The 21222-nt window shown below is 44.6% G+C and overlaps 1 protein-coding gene across 4 annotated transcripts in view; it reads left to right on the forward strand.

Annotated features, from left to right (window-relative positions):
• The window catches only part of RIN2 (Ras and Rab interactor 2), a 128046-nt gene that overhangs the window by 67476 nt on the left and 39348 nt on the right, over positions 1-21222 (forward strand). For 3 of the 4 annotated variants that reach the window (XM_075925778.2, XM_075925779.2, XM_006118559.4), the window contains exons 3-4: positions 9611-9705; positions 17958-18150. In XM_075925778.2, the coding sequence (XP_075781893.2) occupies positions 9611-9705; positions 17958-18150 (288 nt within the window). Of the gene's footprint in view, positions 1-1225; positions 1368-9610; positions 9706-17957; positions 18151-21222 lie in introns of all 4 variants that reach the window. The other variant, XM_025182362.3, reaches the window with a different exon arrangement.

Genomic DNA, 21222 nt, shown 5'->3' on the forward strand with positions numbered 1-21222 from the left:
GTGTGACTTCATGTACTCTAGGTCATGATAATTATTGTTTGGGATTACAAAGGCTTTGAATTCCATCAGGTGAAAATGAATGGCTAAATGATAATATTACAGTGTTTGACCTTGAAAGGGGGTTTCCTTTTCTAAATAATTTCTGAGGAAGCATTGTGGATGTAAAACTGATTGGTATATATGTAGAAATTACTGACTTAATTTAAATTTTGGATTCCAGATGACGACTTTCTGCTTCCACCCAGGAGTCCACTGTGTGTCACTCTTTAAAAAAAAAAAAAAAAAAAAAAAATCCTTTTATGTGTACACCATTGGTTCCAGGTTCAGAAATTCCCACAGTATTGGCTTTGGTATCCCTATCTCATTGCCAGGAATAATCCCTGCAAGATCTCTGCAGATCACTTCCATGGGTTTACGGCTTACGATGGCTATCAGCTTAGTATAGACTTTCCAGAACGAAATGTACTTTCATCTGATCTTTTAAGATAAATCCTCAAAATACAAATCTTGGGACCTAACCCAAAACTCCTAGGAAGTCAGTGATCTTTTTCCATTGAATTCAGTGGAATTTCAAACAGGCCGTTGGTGAAGGCAGAACTACATTTCAAGAATTTAACTACATATTGAGCCTTAGTGAGGCAATGAGCAACTGCATTGACCTCTCAACATCATGTCTGTTTTTCCATGGTCAGCATTCTAGCTGGTAGTTTCGGTTTAGAATCCTGTCTGTTAAGAGCTCCCATGTAAGTTCTATTCAGTTCGCGTTACCGAATCTGGTCTTGAACCAGAATGCTAAGTGATTCAAATATCTCAACCCTTCCCTTTTACAATCAGTATACTAAGTACAATGGAACTCTGGCGTGCATATTAATCATTAATATATTACCAACATGCACCCATCCCATCCACAAGTATTTTTATTGATCTTAGAAAACGCAGGAACTATGCTGTATGTTCTTGAGCTCCATCTGCTGGTGCATTAAACTAACTAGCTACATAAGTATCAGCCCCTCTTATGACAGTGTCTGGCTGTAAACAGCAAAATATATATGTTCTTATAACAATTTCAAGAACAAAAATCAAGAACAAAACAATAAAAGAAAAAACAAACTAAAGAAAAAGGTCAAAAGGTGAAATATTTTGATTCGGTTATGCTGCCACATTGCCTTATGGGAATTGTAATTCAGTTGGTTTATATCCCTAATCTCTTTTATGGTTTGTATAGCTCATCTGGGCTTCAGTTCCAATGACGTATCATGATCAGTGGACTCCCCTGGTGTACAGCCTCCCCTTAACAACTCTGTATCCTGGGTTTGTACCAGCTGCCCTGCCACTATGAAAAGGAGCGACACTGCTCCCCACTTCTAGTGAGTACTTCCACTGCAGGTACTCCCTTAATCTCCCACAGCTCTAATTCCCTATTGTTCTCCCTTGGCTCCTACACCTCTGGCAGTGACCTTTTGTTGGGAACCTGAAATACGGTAACCCTGGCATAGGTTTGTAATGGTACTGGTGTTTAGTCTGCCCATCCCTCTGTTCTGGACCCTGGAGAAAAAAAATGCAGTTGATGGGTCACTCCCTTAATAAACTCCACACAGGCTTTCTCATGGTTAACACTAGTCCAGCCTAGAGCAGGTTTAATTAACAAACAGTTAAAAACAATTCTCAAAGTCTTAAAAGCACAACACACAAATTCATGCGCAGCTTTGGGATTTTCAGCCAGTCCTTAAGCTTTTTTGTTCAAGTCTGGTCTTTATGGAACAACCACTCCCAGGCCTTCCCAGCTGGAGCTCAGGGCTTTGTGTGTGTGTGGTGTGTGTGACACTGAGAAACAGTGGATAACCCCCTTCTGCTGCTCTCCTGGCTCTCCCCTGGTTATTCACGGTCTCCTTTGTAGGGATGTAAGTGACTAGTCGACTATCCGATAAACATAAGCTTATCGGATAGTCGAGTAATGACTCGACTAGTTGCTCCCCCCCTTGCTGACTCTGATAGAGGCAGCAAGGGGAGGAGCAGGAGCTGGTGCTGCGGGGAGCTAGCTTAAAAGCCGGTTCCCCCCAGCACCATCTCCGCAAGGGGCAGGGAAGGCAGAGGTGTTGCATGGAACTGGGCACAAGCTGGAGATCAGCTGATTCCCAGCTTGCGCCCAGTCCCAGATGCCATATCTCTGCTTTTTAATCAGCTGTCCTAGCTCACACCTGGTCCCCCATTCCGGTGCACCTCAGCCTTTCAAATGTATTAAGAGTCTAATGGCCCACATTTAAAAGGCAGAGCTGCAGCAGGGTTAGCTCCCGGGCCAGGAGCTAACCCACTTTGGCTCTGCAGTTCCCCCCCTTATTGACTAATCAACTAGTCAATGGTAATTCCATCGACTAGTCGGTTTGTTGATGACATGAAATTTAACATCCCTACTTCTGCTCTTTATAACCCCTGCTACAACTTCCTTTAGCCTCATCCTCCTCTCTCTAGGTTGAGAGAAGTCAGGGAGCCATCCTTCCCCTTTTGCTGTGTACCCGCTTTATAATGCCCAGAAGCTGCCCAGTTGGAAGGGTAGAGCAGTAGAAATACTCATATTCCACCAGACAGAAAGCTGAGAGAGGAGGTGGAGTAGTGGATTCTCACTTCTCTGTTGCCAGAGTCAGGAGACAGAAGGAAGTGTTAAGTACTGAAACCTTGAGAGAGAGAGAGAGAGAATTCCCTCATTCTTTCATAAGTCAGTAAGGTGGGGGAGAGAGGACATGCATGACTTTTCCACTTGATCAACTGTCTGTTAGCTGGTATGAAATATAAATCCCTGGAAAATTCACCTTTCCCTATTCTTTGATGGGATGGGGGTGGAAGATAGCTCAGTGAGGGATAGGTCAGTGGTTTGAGCATTGGCCTGCTAAACCCAGGGTTGTGAGTTCAATCCTTGCGGAGGCTATTTAGGGATTTGGGGCAAAAAATGTGTCAGGGATGGTACTTGGTTCTGCTGTGAAGGCAGGGGACTGGACTCGATGACCTTTCAAGGTCCTTTCCAGTTCTAGGAGATGGGCAATCTCCATTAATAAAGATACCGAAGAACCTTGGAGTTAAAATACCTCAAGAATTTGTCCCACTGATCATGTTTAAAGGTGCTCCCAGAGCCCGAACTCAAGTGTTGATAAAACAGAAATGTGCCAGTAGCAAGTTTCCCAGCCATGCCCCAGAAGGCTGTGTTTCTAGTTAGATGGACCCAGATGTGAGACACCCTTTGCTCTCCTGTCTCACTCTGTGACTCCCCAGTTTGCAAAACCCAATCCAGGCTGCTGAGTCTTTGCAAATTCCAAACTGAGCCATGCCTGGTTTTGTCCAGGCCCATGGGCTGAAGGGAAGGTGTGCCTGATAAACCATAAACCACATGGTGAGGAATCTTCAAGGATGCCAGCTAGGCCACTCTAGAAATGTAGGGCAAGAAGAAATGAAATTAATAGATAGCAAGTTTAAAACAAACACAAGGAAGCTTTTCCTTCATGCAGCGCACAGTCAACCTGTGGAACTCCATGCCAGAGGATGTTGTGGAGACTAGAACTTTAACAGGGTTCAAAACAAAGCTAGATAGATAGATAGATTCATGGAGGTTAGCTCCATGAATGGCTATTAGCCAGGATTGGTAGGAATGGTGTCCCTAGCCTCTGTTTGTTTGTAAATGAATGATAGAAGAAGGATCACATGATGATTACCTGTTCTGTTCACTCCCTCTGGGGGCATCTGGCATTGGCTATTGTTGGCAGACAGGAAACTGGGCTAGATGGACCTTTGGTCTGACGTAGTATGGCCTTTCTTATGTTCTTATGAATGGAGTTTGTAACCCAGAAATGTTAATAACTCAACAAATGTTATGATTGTTCTTTCAAAAGTTTACAACAGAACACTGAATTAATGCAGCTTTGAAACTTAACTATGCCAAAGGAAAAAAGATAGTTAAAATTATCTTAATTGAAATGAACCAAGCACAGTGACAATTTCTTTACCTTGTCAAATCTTTTTGTTTTTCAAATACTCCCTTTAATTTTTTAGTAGTTTCTGTTTAACAGAGTGCTGTACTGTATTTGCTTTTATGTATTTATTTAGTCTCTGCTGCTGCCTGATTGTGTACTTCTGGTTCCAGATGAGGCGTATGGTTGACAGGTCAGTTTGTAACTCAGGTGTTTCTAGCTGTGAGGCTCTATTGTAGCTAGCTCATCTGATGAACACTGGCACTGACTTGTGTCTGCATCTAGAAGAATTAGCTCCCAAGCAAAATTTCCAAGCCTTGTGTTTGGATGCACATAGGATGGGATAAATTTGAGATCTAGGAAGAGAGAAGCACTCTGTGTATTTTATGCATAGCTGTGTAAGTATGTGTGGGATTCTGTTGAGGGAGAGAGAAGTGGTGATAGAGATAGTCAAGAAGGTAACAAGTACAATTTAGGGAAAAGAAGAGAGAAAACAAAGTGAAAGCAGACCCTGAAGAAAAATCAGAAAAAGCATACATTTTGATTACAGGAAAAAGGGAGGAAAAACTGGAGTGGAATCAGGATAGCAAGAAAGTTGAGCCTCTCTAGTCCGGCACTCTTTGGTCCAGTGACATCCGTGGTCTGGCAGGATTTTAGTTAGCCGGATGTTCACTTGTCATGGGTGTGGCCTAAGGAGGTTAAATTTTGATTAATTGAATAGTTGATGCAATTTCCACTGACTATTCGATTAGTGGATAGGGCCCTCCCTAGGGCTTTCGCTACACTTCAAAGGCGAAAGTGCTGTGGGGAGCATGGGCGGACCCCTGCTGGACCTGTGTTCCTTATGGCGTTTAAAAGCAGCAGTACCACGTGGAGCCCTGAATCAGCTGGGGACTCCCCTGCTGACAGTAGGCTCCATGCAGTACTGCTGCTTTGAAATGCAATAGGGAACACAGCATCAGGCTCCACATGGTGTTTCAAAGTGGCAGTGCCGCACGGAGCCCAGGGTCAGTGGGGGAGCTGATCCCAGGCTCCATGCAGCGCTGTTACTTTGAAACACCATGTGCAGCCTGGGGACACTCCAGCTGGCCCTGGGCTGCATGCGGCATTTCAAAGCATCAGTGCTGTGTGAAGCCCAGGGTCTGGCCCTAGGCTCCACGCAGCGCTGCCACTTTGAAGCACCTCCTCCTCTTTTCCCCCCTTCCTTGCTGCCTCTTTCTGATGTTTTCTAAGAGCCCAGTAAGCAGCAGAGTTGTTGGTAATGCTGCTAGACGATATTGACCTCCTGTGTTTCAGCAAATTCTCTGGTTCGGCTCCAGTCTGGTTCCAAGGGTGCCGGACTAGAGAGGTTCAACCTATAAAAACCAGAGAAGTGCAGAAAGCCATACTGATTTTATAGGACTTGGCGTATACATTTCTTGCTTAGTTGATCTAAATATTAAATCTAACCTGGGACTATGACCATCTGGGTTCAGTTCCCTCTTAGGCCACAGACTTCGGTGTGATTTTGTCACTTCATGTCTCTGTGGCTCAGTTTCCCACTTATAAAATGGGGATAATAACACTAGGGGTGTACGAGTGTAAACAACTAACGGTTTAACTGATAAATGGATGTCAGTTACACTCAGCCTCCCGGGGAGGCAGCTTCGCTGAAGGAGGGCAATGAAGCCTTCTCCCCAGGAGCCCGGTGGGCAAGAGTTGTCGGCTCTGCTCCCGGGGAGGTGGCTAGCATGGGTAACCATGTAACTGCTGAGATTTTCAACGGTTACACAGTTACCCTATTACACAATTTTTTATCATCGTGAGATAGCATTTCTCTTCTTTGCAGGATGCATTAAAGATTATCAGGTGTGTCGAGTCTATGGTAATGGAAAGCACATAAAAGAGAGATTTCTTCAGAGGGATCACTTATTCTCATAGCCGAGGTCAATCAAGGCCTACCCTGCTTTTCCCCACTATTACAGGGTGGCCTCAGCTGGAGTATTGTGTCCAGTTCTGGGCACCATGTTTCAAGAAAGCTGAGAAATTGTGGTGCACTGCCTTCCCCCCAGCTATTCTCTCAGCTTCCATTGGCCAGTTTCCAGCCAATAGGAGCAGAGTTTTTTGGGGGGATTGGGACAGCACACAAAGCTTCCCTTTCACCTTCCGCACAGTGTAGAGAGCCACAGGGAGCAGCTAGCTACTGTGAGCGGCGCCGTTCCATGCTGCAGGAATGGGCTGGATTAAAAGACTTGGCAGGCCCGATGCGGCCTACAGGCTGAATCTTGCTTGCCCCTGCTGTAGAATTACCACAGAGGAGTGGGGGGAAGGAGAGCAAGGGACCAGGAATGGGGACCAGAACAGCTATGATCCCACTGGGCGAGCAGGGGGCAGTGGTGGAGAAAGGGACAGCTGTCTACTATGTATGAGACACAGAGACAGACTGCCCCCCAACCTGGCTGTGGCCGTTGGAGCTGCAGCGGCCATGGACAGGTGCTTCTTACCTGGTCCCAAGCTGCTGCGGCAAGAGAGGACTGGAGTAGTCCTCTCTCCCTGGGACAGCCTACATCCTGAACCCCTCCTCTCCAGCCCCACCCCAGAGAAATGATTTAAATGAAGCATGGGACATTTCATTTTGTTTTCTAAAAACAAAAATGAATTAAGGCAGGGGTGGGGAACCTAAGGCCCGGGGGCCAGATGCAGCCCCTGGCTTGCCTGGATCTGTCCCCTCAAGGCTCAGAGTTCCCCCTTAGCATTGGAGAACCCACGGTGGCACTCTAGCCCTCACTCTCCCACTGCCCCATAAAATCTACTAGCCTGGCTCCCCCAGGCTCTGGTGTGCAAGGGGAATGTCAGGAGTGTCTTTCTGTTTCTCAATTGGGAGGCCACGTTAGTGAGGTTATTTTGGGGGGGGGTGTATTTGTGTGTTTTTTCTTCTAACTTGTGTGTGGCCCCCGACTGATTTTTTTTTTCTGTGGGTCAGTGGCCCCCAACCCAAAAAAGGGTTCTTTCCCCCCGCCTCTCTGAGTTAAGGAATCGAGCAACACTAGGTAACTCTTCCTAGCTATAATTTGTGAGTCACTTATTTGAATTCCTATAAACTCAGAAACTACAGTGGTATTTCTTTCTACCTTCCTTCCTCTCCAAGCTGAGTCTATCCCTCTAAAACTAACACAATACAGTAAAACCTGTGTTATCTAGCACGCTTGGAGATTAGGGCATTCTGATTAACTAAAAATTCTGGTTATCTGAGGGTCCCATCAACCTAGGAAAAACCAATGGACAAAAATAAAACTCAAGTTTTTAATATTGGTAGTTTTGTAGTGTGAGGCAGTTGGTCTCCCATTTCTATTTTGAGTTAAAGATGATTAGTACTACTTAAATAAAAAATTGTTAAGCTAATCATTGTAAACCAAGCCAGGCCTGTGCGCCGAAAGATGTGACAGTATTGTGGCTGGGGTGACAGTATTGTGGCTGGGGGCAATGCCGATTAACAAAGTTTTCTGGTTTACAGAGTGCCGGATAACAAAGGTTTCACTGTAATTATTTTACTTGTATATAAAAGCTCAACTTCAATAATTTGACTCAGTCTGAACGTTCCATCTCTTTTTGAATGTTTCTTGCAATTGAAAATAAAGGCTAACAATTCAAAAGTGAGGGACTAAAAGTTAGTCTGTTAGAGAAATTTGACTCAGATATGGCTGCACATCCTTTGCTCCCACTGACTAGCGTGGTTTTAAAAATAGTGATAAAAATTGTAATTACACTTGGAAGTTCTACTCAACTTGGAAGCCCCGGGAGCCACAATGATATTCACAGCACATGCCGAGGGCCGCAGCTTAAGTGTGGTTGCATATACATGCAAATACTTATGCAAGTCACTTCTTTCCCATTGAAGGACATGAATACAAAGATTAAGGCAAGATACACAACACAGAGGCCCCATTTAAGTCAGTTCTTCTGATATTAATAAAATGCAATATTTACCCAATTTCCACCCATATGACAGCACTTTTAATGAGCAATGACAGTCCAGCAATTGAACTACAAAAACGCATATCAACAGAAGACCATTTTATTGACTCGCCATTGTGGACCGTGTTCCCAGTGGAGGCCATGTTCAAAGGATCCCACCCACGGGCCGCGTATTGAGTCCCACGTAAACCCAAACTGCACTGTGGGTTGCAAACAAATGGACCGTGGGCCGCGTGCAGCCCATGGACCCCATGTTGAGTAGCCCTGTTCTAGGCCATCTTACTAACAGACTGACTGCAGTAATGGCGTTGACAGTATTGGGACCTGGTATAGGAGGCTATAAACACATGCCAAGATCCTTGTGCAAAGTTTAAATGTTTTGAAAGACCTCAGTGTGGTTCTGCTCTGAAAAGGGACTGTACAGCCATGTGTTCTGGGTGTATTCAGAAAAAGTGTTTTACTCCCTTCTAATGCAGCTAAGAAAAGGTTAGCTGGGGACAACATCTGTATGACAGAAGGGTAGTTTTTTCAAGTGCAGAGTTAAGACAACTCAGGTATGTCAACTGCTGGACTAAAATATGTGGATGGAGGGTGGCTCCATTGAAAACCCTTTGGTTTCAGTTATTTGCAGTTCATGTGATAGTCTCCAAAGTTTCATGATGACTATTTAGTAGGCGTTGCACAATGAAGGTCTGAGGGAGCAAGGGGAGAGCATCAGTGGATGGTGTCCCTAACCTCTGTTTGTCAGGGCTGGAATTGGGTGATGGGATGAATTACAAGATGATTGCCTGTTCTGTTCATTCTTTTGGGGATGTGTAGGGTTTTTTTTATTATTATTATTGCTTACTCTTGGCTACTTTATTTTTGTTAAAATTTGACTTCTGTGTATTTTCCATCTCACATGCATCATGTACCAAACACTCTTCAGTGCTATTGCTATGGGAAGCATATGCAGAGTTCTGGAAATTTGTGTATATCCATTTTATACCTGCAGCTCATTTTTACGGATATAGATACTGATACAAAATTTTGTATCCATGCAGAGTTCTAAGTACAAGGGGCTTAATTCTGCTGGTCTTATTGATTCATTTATGCCATAATTCTCATAGTTGCTTAGTCACTGAGATTTCGTACTAACCGTAAACTGAAGTCTAGTTCTGATCTCTCGGTTAAAATACTGGAACAGAGAATTCTTTAACTAATATGGTTTGTTTGGCTTCAGTCCAGAAGTTAGTATGAAAAATAATTGTTCTTTCATTTCTGCAGATATATTTATTTTTTACCAAAGAATCTTGAAAATATGGTTTTGTGGAAATATATTTTGAAGATTTTTGGTTTTTAAAATGTTTTATTTATTTTTTTAAATTGTAGCATTGAATGTTAGAGTAGTCAAGCCATTTTTTAAAAATCAATACCTTACTATGTCCATGCCTGTTGAAACTATGGTATTAATATAACTAATTAAAAGAATAATCTGATCTGATTTTTTTGGGAATGTTATATACTATTGTTAAATTTCAATTGTCCTGCCTCCAAGAACAAGCACAGTCTGTCCCTTGCCCTTTTTCTATTATAAGGGAAGTCCAAATAGAATGGGGGGGGGGGGAAAGGGTTTGTAATCTCTAGTGACTCGACTTGTCCATTCTGTTTCCACGCCTCTTCCACTTGTTTGACGTCATACTATTTTTGTCCCTGTCTAGCTCATTGACACAATTGCCTCAGAAATTGGAGAATTGAAACAAGAGATGGTACAGACAGATCTCATGCTGGAAGATGGATCCACTGTTTCACAAAGGTATAATATAATAGATCCTGGCAATGTAAAATGACAAGACTGTTTTCATTGCACTGCTTTATTCAGGAAGGTGAAATTTCTGTCATAGTCATTAGTTTTCCTCCTACGAATACAAAAGATTGTAGGTAATGAAGGTGTTTGCCTGTGGGCAGCGGGCGTGTCTGTTGATTAAGTTGTATGTATGTTTTTAATTTCTTTCAGAAGCAGTTGAACTTTGTGCACTCACAGTTCCTAGGTTTTTGTTGTTTGTTATGAGGAAACAGATGCACTTTCAGATGCAGAAACAACTTAACATATTACTGCTGGCTGTAGAAATGCATCTAGCGTTTACATTGTACATGTTAAAAGTATTCATTGCTTCAGTCAGCTTTGTGAATATTCAGTGGAACTTTCATTCAATAACCTGTGACTGTTTTTGCCTTCACAGTTTAGTAGTAGTAAAATATCGACTGCTATAAAATGACTATTGTATTAAAGTATTTGTGAGATGTATGTGAAGTTTGTTTAAAATTTCTTTAAACGTAAGAACAGTAGGCTGTCGAAATTTGGGAAGGCTAAAGAAAGATGTTGCAGTACAAATAAAGTTCTGACTCTTTTTAAATGAATCCGAGTAACTGTTGTTGTAATGGTTAAACTAAATCCGTTGCTTTCTGTTGGAAAGTTAGTGAAATAGATATTGTCTGGTAAATATTAGGCCCATAGCTATTTTCTTTTCTTTTTTAATGTATTTTTTTAAGCAATCCTGAGATCTAGAAATACACTCCATTAAGGTGAAATATTAGCTGTAAAAGGGAAGTAACAGATTCAGAGCTTCTGTTTAACCTGAGTAGATAGGTTGGTTTCTAACTAACTAATCTTTTATAATATGCCCTGTTGTTGTTACTGTGTTGATTCCAGTACATTAGAGGCATGAGGTGGATGAGATAATATCTTTTTTTTTTATCAGATCAGTAAAACATTTTCTCATCCATGTGGTCTTTTATAAGGTAGTGAAATGACTTCTTATTGCATACCCATTAGTATCTCTGTAGTTACAGAGTTGCCATTTCTGTTGAAGGTGCGCATTCAGGCACTTTTAACTTGTCCTCTGGATTCAAATTCAATGATCATGAAACCGAGGTCTGTGTGTGTGGTTTTCAGGTACCTGGCTGCTGGTGCCTCTAGTTATGTTCTAAACCTAGCTCTGACAAGATGTTCAAATTGAAGTTTTAGCTTTCATTCATTTCAGCAGTTATGTGGCCTTAGAGATGTTATCAGCATCTTGGGGGAGGGTAACTAGTGTTGCCCTACCCCTTTGATCGGTGGCTACCTTTATTCTGCAGGCTTGAGGGGGAAGGGCAAACTGTACTTTGTTACAGTAACAGGATGGGGCACTCATTGCTCTCCATGCCCTCTGAGACATCCTGCTTTGTACCTACTGCACTGCTCAGGGGTCTTCCGTTTGGCTGCTGCTGACAGCCAGTTCTCTCTCCTCAGTATTGTCCTGAGAAGGCTGAATTTGGCCCTGCCTCTTACAAATGGAGTCTCATGCAGGTTTTTTTTTTTTTTAAACTGATTAAGAGCAGAAGCCTTATGTCTAAACGTGGTTTACATTTAGGGTTGCCAGATAGTTTCACAAAAAATACTGAACACGACGTGGAAAAAATTGGCTGAGAAGAAAAAAAACAAACACACCCCAAAAGTTGTTGAGTGTTTTTAAAAAAAAATGGACACATGCCTCAAATACTGGGCTGTCCGGTCCAATACTGGACACCTGGCAACCCTATTTACATTTGTCACAGCCACTTTGTAACGTGTTTTCGTAATGTCGTATTCTAAGCTATATGGTTCATAGTCATCTGATTTGTTTTTGTTTTCAATCACTAGGCCCCTTCCATTTCCTTCCAATCCTAGCAGCATGCAGTCCTTCCTGAGTGGAGGAGAGGAAGCAGTCACGTCTGCAGCTCTGTTCCCTCTCTCCTCCTACTTTCCCCAACCTTGTCCTGACCCAGTTGGATGGGAGAGGAACAGGATGGGGGAATGCACATCACCACTGTTGTGTGAGGAATTTGCTGTCTACAGTGGAAAGTTACGCAGCCAGTTGCTGCACTGACTGCTGTGCAGGCCTTTGCCATTTGCGTGAAGTCCCGTTGAGGAGGTGTGGTGGCAGGTCTTCCTTACACTGCACTGTCAGGGAAGTGTGAGGGTCCAGAGTCAGACTCAAGACATGGCCTTTTTCTTGTCTCCAACTAGAGACCATGGTACCCGTCATTCTCGTATTAAAGCATCTGTGGAGTGGAGCCAAAGTAAAAGTGGCCTGAAAACCAGTTGTGGGATTGGTCTAGAGTTGCCAGGTGTTCAGTTTTCAACTCGAACACCAGGTCGAAAAGAAACCCTGGCAGCTTTGGTGCTGACGAGGCTGTTAAAAGTCTGCTTGCTTCAGGACAGGCAGGCTGCTTTCCTTTCAGTGTGCCTGCTCACATCTGGGCTAGGCAAACCTGCTGATCACCGAGTTAGCTCTGCAGTGAGACATAACCTTAAGGTGCAGTGTAAGGAACAGCCTCCATGTGTTTTCTGTGCATGTTGAAGAGGGAAAGCTCCACTGTCCTCTTAGGGATTGTCTTAGCAGGGGCCTTGCTATAACCCCACTCATCCACGCTGCCCCCTAGCAGAGCGCTAGTGAAAACAGTTATTTTCTCACAACACTCCAGGTAGGACCAGTACAGCTACATCGATAGCTGTCATTGAAGCAAATCTTCACAGAAGGCTTTAGACTAGGGGTGTGGACAGGTAATGGGAACGGTCCCCATGGGTGGAGGGCAGCTCTGGCATTGCAGGGGTGCATCTTCACAGGCTGGGAGCAGCTGGCAGCCTCGTAGGGGAGGGGTGTGAAAGCGGCAGTGAGGGTGGGGAGTCCGCAGGCCTCCGCTTCTTCTTCCGCCTTCTCCTGCTGCCACTTCAGTCCTGCACAAGGCTACGGGCTTGGAGCTGGCAGCCCAAGTGGGGGCGTAAGCAGCTGGGCTGGAACCGCCCCTGCCCGTGGCGTGGGGGCTGCTGCAGCCTGGCCAGGGCAGGCCCAGTGCTCTGGAACGCTTTCTTCTCCCACCCGACCCCATTTAATCACTTAACTGGTTAAATACTAAGTTTAACTAGTTAACTAATTAAATGGAATTTAACATCCTGACTTTGGACTTAGGGCATGTCTAAACTGCCTAGCAGTTCAGCCGGTGGGGGGGGGGGGGGGTTGAATAGCCATGAACACCAAAGTGCTTTGTTGTAACTCCCCCATGTGGACGATGCAGGCATGAACTAAAAGGTTCCTAGTTCACACTAACAGTCCTCTTCAAATGGCCTGGTCTAGTTCATTCCTGCAGTGTCCACACAGGGGAGTTCCAGTGCAGCTCTTCAATGTGTGTTGCACTTCATACCCCTAAACTCTGAATTGTGAGGCAGTGATGACATGCCCTTATAAGACCTTAGGAGACAGCAGCTCATTTATTGAAACTACAATTAGAGCAGCATAAGCAAGGTCTCTGAAACACACACAGTCAGTAGTGGCCCTTTTGTATGTCCTTCCTATAGAACATTTCCTAGCCTGCAGGTTGAAGTCTATAGATAACCATGAGCTCCTGTTTAAAAAAGCGGGGGACCCTCTGTCTTTGCAGGGCAGAGAGAGTTTAAGATTTATGACTACAGATACGGGACCTAATTCCCATTTACGCCACGGCTGTTTGGACACCATTCTGGCAGTGCAATGAGATCTGTTGTATAAGGAATAAATGGCTCAAAGGTGTTAGCATAACACAGTCGTTGTCCTGTATTAAATAGAGTTAAATAAGGTTCACAGTTCAGTATACAGAGACCTCAGCCTGCTTAGTACAGTATGGCAAACACACCTGTTAACATCTTTTTATTATAGGGAAAGAAATGAAGGGGAAACACTTGACATTTCAAACACTAATTATTACTTACATTTTAATACTTCCTCAGCTAAAGGGGAAAAGCCCTCTTGTTTGACAATCTTCAAAGAGTGTAATAGCTGTTCTTTTGGGTAAAAGAAGTTAGTTGGTATGAGCTAGAGCTGTTTCTGCTACTTTAGTAAAAGTCTGAACTCATTTTACCTTAGGTGGTGCTTGGGATTCTGCTGCAGCTTGTAGGGGTGGCGTTGTGACCCATGCCTATGATTGGGGGTAGGGGTAGATTTGAGGGCAGACTGCTTCAGCAATGTTACTGAGCATGCTTAGTACAAACCAAGCAGCAAACCTCTTCTCACTCGTCCCCTTCTTCCCACAATGTCATCTCTGGGTGGAGATGACATCTGCATCTCTTTGTGTGGCCTGGTCTGATCAGGGCATTGCTCAGGATTGGGACAAAGAAGTTCTGTGAACCCAGGAGACAGTGGGTGTGGCAGAAATGATGCCTCCAGTAGCCTTTGTCTATTCCATTTTTTTTCTCCTTGAAGTTTTTTTTAAAGGATCCAGAAATGTAGTGATGGATGGAATAGCCCATCCTCTTATTATTTGTGCCCCAATTTGACTTAATATACATTCATCTGATTCATTACTTTCCAGTTCCACGTCTTGTGTTTTTACCAAGCATGATTTCAATACAGTCGTTGAGAGAGGATGTTAAAATTAGATTAATCGAATAGTTGATAAGAGCCCACCCGGCTGTTGCTACATCTCAAAGGCAGAAGTGCCCTGCAGCGTTCCTCCTTTGAAATGTACAAGAACCCCAGCAGGGGCTCTTGTGCATTTCAAAGATTGAAACACTGCGTGTGGAGCCCCGGACCAACAGGGGATTTCCTGAGTCCCTCTGGCCCCAGGCTCCATGCAGCGCTTCTGCTTTGAAATGTACAAAATCTCCAGCGGGGACTCTTGTATGTTTCAAAGATGGAACACTTCCGTTTCACCCCTGCCCCCTCCAATGGAGCTGGGGGGAACCGGCTTTTAAGCTGGCTCCCCCCAGCACCACTACCTCTTCCCTCCTCCCCCGCTACCTCTTTCTGATGGGTTGGTTAGTCGCTAGTCAATTAGTCGCTTACATCCCTTTTGTTGAGTTATACCAGTAGGTTTCTTTGTTTAATTTAGATTACTTTAGTCTCCCTTTTGTACCTTTTCCTGTCAACATTTGTTATAGATTACTGTGAAAGTTAATCAAATATCACATACTTTTTACAGTTGAGCTCACAATTCGGATAAATTTGTAGGTGCAGTTATTACCACAGACTTATAGTGATCATGGATTAAATGTAAAGATTGCTTTAAAGTTCTTTTGTGCTGCCTAGGTGATATAAAGGACCTTAGTGTAACTGGGATTCAGACCCACCATTCTGTTTGCTACAGTCCTAGGGAACAGTAAGGACTCAACTCTGAATTTCCTAACCTTTGTGGATTAAACTCATTGTTATATAAACAGCCAGATCTCCCACATTTGGGTTGTCCCTGTCTTGCTCTCCTGTTCGGAGAAGACAGTTTTCTGCAAGGGTCTTGGCCTAGGAATGGGCAAGAACCCTTAAAGATTCTATAATCCCCATTTTGTATAAGGGAACAGCTGTTCTTCTGTGCCCTCTCTTGAAAAAGTGTCTCTTTCTTAGATATCACTGATCTCATATTAGTTTTCTAACTGCAGGTGTTTTAAAACCAACACTGGTCAGTTTCCATTTCTGTAGTTCTGATGAGATTCCCAGTGAGGTTTTCTTGGTTTCACTGCCCAAAAACTAATTTTGATTTCCAAAGTCCAGCATGCTTAGACATGGGTGCTAACTGCAACAGAATCCTTGTTATTTTACTTTGATTTATTCCATCACTTCTGAGACTAACAAAACTAAATTATTTCTCTCCATCAGATCACGTAATCTATAAGGAGGTGGTCTGTAATGATAATGCCTGAACAGTTCATCTGATCTTAAGTTAAGCAATGGCGGGCAGAGATCACAAAAGCAGCTAAAGGAGAAAGAGGGCTGCAGAGGCCAGAAATGAACAGATGATGGGGGATTAAAAATGAAAAGACCAGAGTCAGGAATGCAGGTTACAGGGTCAAAGCAAGAGATCCAGAGAGGATTGAGAAACTAACTAACAACCCCACAGTTGCTGACCGTCTGAGGGGAAACAGACACATTGGGCTTTGGGGGTATGCGCATGCACGTGGACACACATTCCAACCCTCTGCTTACAGGCTGTAAATCATACTGATTACAAGTTTCAACCTGTGCTGTGTATTCATTGCCACGAATTAATTGTGGTTAGGGCACAGCTGATCGTTTGTTTCTGCTCTTACCTTCAAGTATTTCCTTCATAATTGAGGGGTTTCATGAGCACTAAAAAATTAGGCAAAATGTTTGGTTTTCTTTAATGCCCATGTGTGTTATAGTCTCCTTAGGTTTCATCATAAGTCTTTTTAGCGGGATTTGAAAATAATTAGTGCAAAACCTACAGAACTTCCATGCAAATTTGTATTTGTTTTTGATTTTCTATTTTGGTTTTCTGTTTTACTTGACATATTCTATTGACTTGGATATCACCAGAAGATATTATTATAAAACAGAGAGTTATTAAATAATTTTAAATGTATTAAATGTCATTTGCTGCTATTGCACAATGTATGCTGCAGCAACTTTTTATTATCAATGTTTAAAATAAATACCCTTTTGACTTTCTGTTCATTGTTAAGGTACTGTTGTTTTCAAAGAATAACAAGGCCCTGTCCCCAGGAGTTTCCAGCACCTATCCAGTTTAGACTGTATATCTGTAACTCCTTTCTCTCTGGAACAGAACTTATTCCTTTGATTTGTGAACCATTTATTAAAGAAAATGCAAAGAAGCAGCGCTTGATTCTCATTTACACTGCCTTAGTGTAAAGGAGAAAGTGCTTTCTAGTGGTGTGAAAGGCTGGCTGGATTTGACCCGTACTGTCGGTGGTGAAATTAGCTGTACATAAATGACTTGCCAGTTGTATAAACATTTTTCTGCTGGTCTTCCGGAATGTTAGTACTATAGCCACAGTTGACACATGACTAGTGTGTCTTCCTTCTATCTGCCATTCAGAAAACCAGTAGGGAATGTTATTTTTTTAAAGGGACAGATTTTATTCCCAATTTACTTGTGTGGGGTTGATAAGATGAACTGGTGCTGATCCTCCTCTGAAGCATTAGTTTATGTAAATCAGAGAGAGCCTTTGGCCTGGGTAGAAAGGCACTTTAAATTGCTGTGTCCATAATCTTTTGTGTCCATGTGAGAGGCCAACTCTGCAATGAGCTTCTGAAACTTAATTTTGTGTATCTAGATCATGGAGGTGTGGATACTTGTACCATGGCATGTGGAATGGTTTGTGTGGCGAGAGCTTCTCATAAACATTCTCTGACTTAAAATAAGTGATTGTCATGTTTAACCTTCTTACATATAGCACAGAAGGCGTGTATGACCTGTGTATTTAACCCACTGGTAAAGAAGTGGGAAGCTAGGATACCGTATATTCCGGCGTACAAGACGACTTTTGATGTTAAAAAACATCCCCCAAAAATCGGGGGTCGTCTTGTACGCCGGGTATACATCCCAGGCACGCCTGGGATGCCCCGCCGCCGGCTTCCCCCGAGGTTTTGCAAAGCCGCGGAGGGGCTCGGGCGGGGGGGCATCCCAGGCACGCCTGGGCTGCCCCCTCGCCGGAGCTCCTCTGCGGCTTTGGAAAGCCTCGGGGGAAGCCAGCGGGGGTGGGCTCCTCCGCGGCTTTGGAAAGCCTCGGGGGAAGCCGGCGGGGGGGCAGCCCAGGCGTGCCTGTGCTGCCCCCCCGCCGGCTTCCCCTGAGGCTTTGCAAAGCTGCTGCGGCTTTGCTCCCGGTGCCTCTGGTCTGCTGGGGACCGTCTCCAGCAGACCAGGGACACCGGGAGCAAAGCCAGGGAGGCGGAGGGGCGCTGGGGTATAAGATGAAACCCTATCTTTTAATTAAAAAATTAGGGGGTCGTCTTATACATCCAGTCGCCTTATACGCCGGAAAATACGGTACATTAATGTATGTGCATCTCCCTTGACGCAAGCATTCTCTCTTGACGTCCTTTAGGCATCGTCTCATAAGCAAGCAGTGCATTGCTGATGGCTGCAATGCTGCTTCTTCTAGAGTTAACGTTGCTATGCTTACACGAGTAAAATTCACCCCCTCCGAACCTCCCAGTTGAGTATGGCTAATTGTCATTACGAGAATTCCTTGTTTGCAGAATGGTTTGTTCTTTGAGAAATGTACTTGCCTATATTTTAATTGTTTCATTCTCTTCCTCGTAGCCTGCTTAACGACATGGATAATACCTGTCCTGAGAAAAAGGATGTAAAAGGCTGTCCCCGGGATTCTGGCTATGACAGTCTCTCCAGTAAACTCAGCATACTAGATAAACTTCTCCACACCCATCCTGTGTGGCTGCAGCTTGGCCTGAATGACTCTGAAGCCGTGGAAATTCTGCAGTCCCAGCCCCCTGGAGTAAGAGACAAATCTTAAATGTTTTCATATTTAAACTCTCTCTTCCTAATGTTGCACACGTTCAGCAGCAAGTTACATACTTCCTCTGATAAAAGGAGAATCATCCCTCAGAGCCACAGAGTTAGAATCTTGGATGAGCCATCTCCATAATGTGATCATCAGCATCTTGGCTGATGCTCTCTGGATTGAACTAGGGCCAAAAGCGTGAGCTGATATGTATGGCGCCCTGCCTCTCTAGCTGGTGCTGTAACAGATTCAAGTTCTCCATTGATCGGACACAGAGGAGGAACTTTTCTGGGCTAGACCCGGGCCTAAGGCTATGTCTTCACTAAATGGAAGATTGATGTTGACGCAATGGACCTTCCAGAGGTCTATTTAGTAGATCTAGTAAAGACCTGCTAACTTGAACTCACAGGGCACCCTTGTCAATGCTGGTACTCCTGCTCCTCGCAAGGAGTAAGGGAAACTGATAGGAGCATTCGCTCCCATCAGTGTCCTGCTGTGGAGCAGCACGAAAACTTGAATTAAGGTGCATCAACTCGAATTAAGGTACGTAGCTAGAGTTGCATATCTTAATTTGACCTTCCCCTTTAGTATAGACCTGGCCTAATTAAGATCAACTGAAAATTCTCCCAAGGTGAGAGAGCTCCCAGCTAGTGTAAATGTGAGGGAGACAGTTACTTCTCCAGGTGCACCCCAATGGGGGCTTGGCAGAAATGGGAGCGGACAGGGTGGAGTCTGCTGCTTCATACCATTAATTGTTGACCAGTGTATGGGCCTTGGGGACTTCAGACCTCTCTAGCCTGAGCTGAAGCTGGATTAGATGCCGTGTGTTAATTCAGGAGCCTTATTTGGCTCTCTGATAACACCTCTTCTTTCTTCTGCCCTAAGCCTGCAAAGGGATCTGCTTAACCAAAGTTAGTTTCTTTCTTGATTAAAAGCCCCTTATAAACACAGGGAGGGGAGCATGCCCTGTGTACTGGGACTCAAGCTGGGGCTGTGGTGCTATTTTTAGTACTGTGGTCCTGGCCCTAGGAGATGCCACACAGCCATAGCTGCTCCCAGGGGCTGGGCTATGTGATGGGCGGTTGCCCCATGTTCCAGGACTGGAGCCGGAGCCACAGTGCTATTTTTAATTCCGTGGGCCAGGCTTCAGCTCCAGCAGCCACCGTGCAAGCCATGTGGTGGCTGCCCAGTTGCTGCCTTACCCCCGGGTGCACTAGGGCTGCAGCTGCATGGCTCTACTGATGAGGTGGGCAGGACTAAAATTCTTGGTGCATGCCTACACTGGCACGCACCTATAGGAAACCCTGGTCGTGGTTCCTGACCAATGGAAGCTGTGGAGCAGGTGCTTGGGGTGGGGAGAGCACGTGGAGCTAGGAGAAAAGGGAAGGACATGTCACGCTTCAGGAGTATGGCAAGGGGCCAGGTAGGCAGTCCAGCAGCCCTACCAACCACCCTGAAATACCCCTCCCTCCAGCATCTGCAGGGGTCCCGCACTGCTGCCCCTCCTTGAGCTTCTGTGGCACCCCTTGTTCTGCCCCTTTCCTGCCTCCCCCAGTGTTCCCTCTAAGATTTTCCATCCATGTACACCTGTATTGAGGTCATGTGTGCTTGGTTGGATGTATGTCACCATGGCACCCAAGTTATTAACAAATTTTACACACGCACACACACACTTTAAAGTGTTATGGAAGAAGAGTAGTATAACAAGCGATAAATAAAAGGGTGCATGACTTTAAGTGTTTATTTAATATGAAGTCAAGTAAAAAAGAAAATTAATACTGCAAAATTTTAAGTAGCCATCTTCCTCTGTTTATAGTCCTCTCCCTGATCCACCCCCAGCTGGACTAGATGATCTCTCGGGCTCCCTTCCAGTCCTATGATTACTGTCGGAATTCAAAACACCAAAGGGACGTTGGAGGGTTTGCTAGCAATATCAAGAGCATGATCCAGCAGAACAGTTTGAACTACAGCATCTCAGCTTTTATTAGGATCCCAAGGCATGACCACATCAAAGCAGGAACGCTGAAAGAGTGAAAGATGTATCTAAGCCCCCTTTGAGCCTTCTGTACTTTCCACCTTCCCTGAGGCAAGTCCAGCTGCTGTTGTATGTTAGCTGAGCCTCCAGGCTGCTCCAACTCTGTACTGCCCACAGTTCCACAGAAGTCATAGCACTGTGACTTATTTTTGTGTCAGTGCAGCACTGCTCTAGTTTTCCTCCAGAAGGCCCCTATGCTGTGAGCTTTTGGGGGGAGCACCACAAAGCCATTTCATTGGCTCTAAGCAAGCTATGGTGTCCCCTATCTGCACTGGGGCTAAGGCCCAAGTAGGGAAGTGAGATCACTGCTTTTAGGGCACCTTTGCACCACTAGAGTGCAAAATGGTTCTAGGGCATCCAGTGGTGTGACGTGACTCCTGGCTAGCAGGTGAGAGGTCCCCAGGGCCACCTCCATGCCTCTGTATGTGGAGCTGCAGGGTGTCTCCTTGCACAGGGAGTGTCTTGCCCAGATTTCTCCTTTGCATGGCCAGTTGGCCACACTGTGTAATGCTGCACAAGTAGCATGGACACCCACTGGCACAGGCAGGAGGCATCTGGGGCAGGGCGCTCCTTTCCCCCCTCTGCAGTGGTGCTGGGGGCCTGTTGCGCTCCACTGCGAGAGTCAGCGTCTAGAGAGATGCAGCGCCCTCCAGATGTAAAATCCTGACATGAGCACCAGCTATACAGGAATAATAATAATGAACCATGTGGAAATAGCCATTTTCAAACAACACTTACGCTCTCCCCAAAGCCACATCCATCCGTCGGCCATTTCATCTCAGATATGAAACCTCGACCACACTGATGTGAACAGGAGTTTTGCTATTGACTTCATTAGTGGGGTCAGTAATCTTTTTTTTTCCCCAGAATCACAGCTGATACCTTATTGAACATAATACGAGACAGTAGATAGATGCCTAAAGAGATGGCTATTCAGAAGTTGACATGTGCTGGCGGTTTGCTTTACTACACATGCACCAATTGCTCATAAGACATTGAACTAAGCCCGGAAATAGCAAGAAAGAAAATTC

This window comes from Pelodiscus sinensis, chromosome 3 (assembly GCF_052426305.1).
Source record: "Pelodiscus sinensis isolate ZL-2025 chromosome 3, ASM5242630v1, whole genome shotgun sequence".
NCBI lineage: Eukaryota > Metazoa > Chordata > Testudines > Trionychidae > Pelodiscus > Pelodiscus sinensis.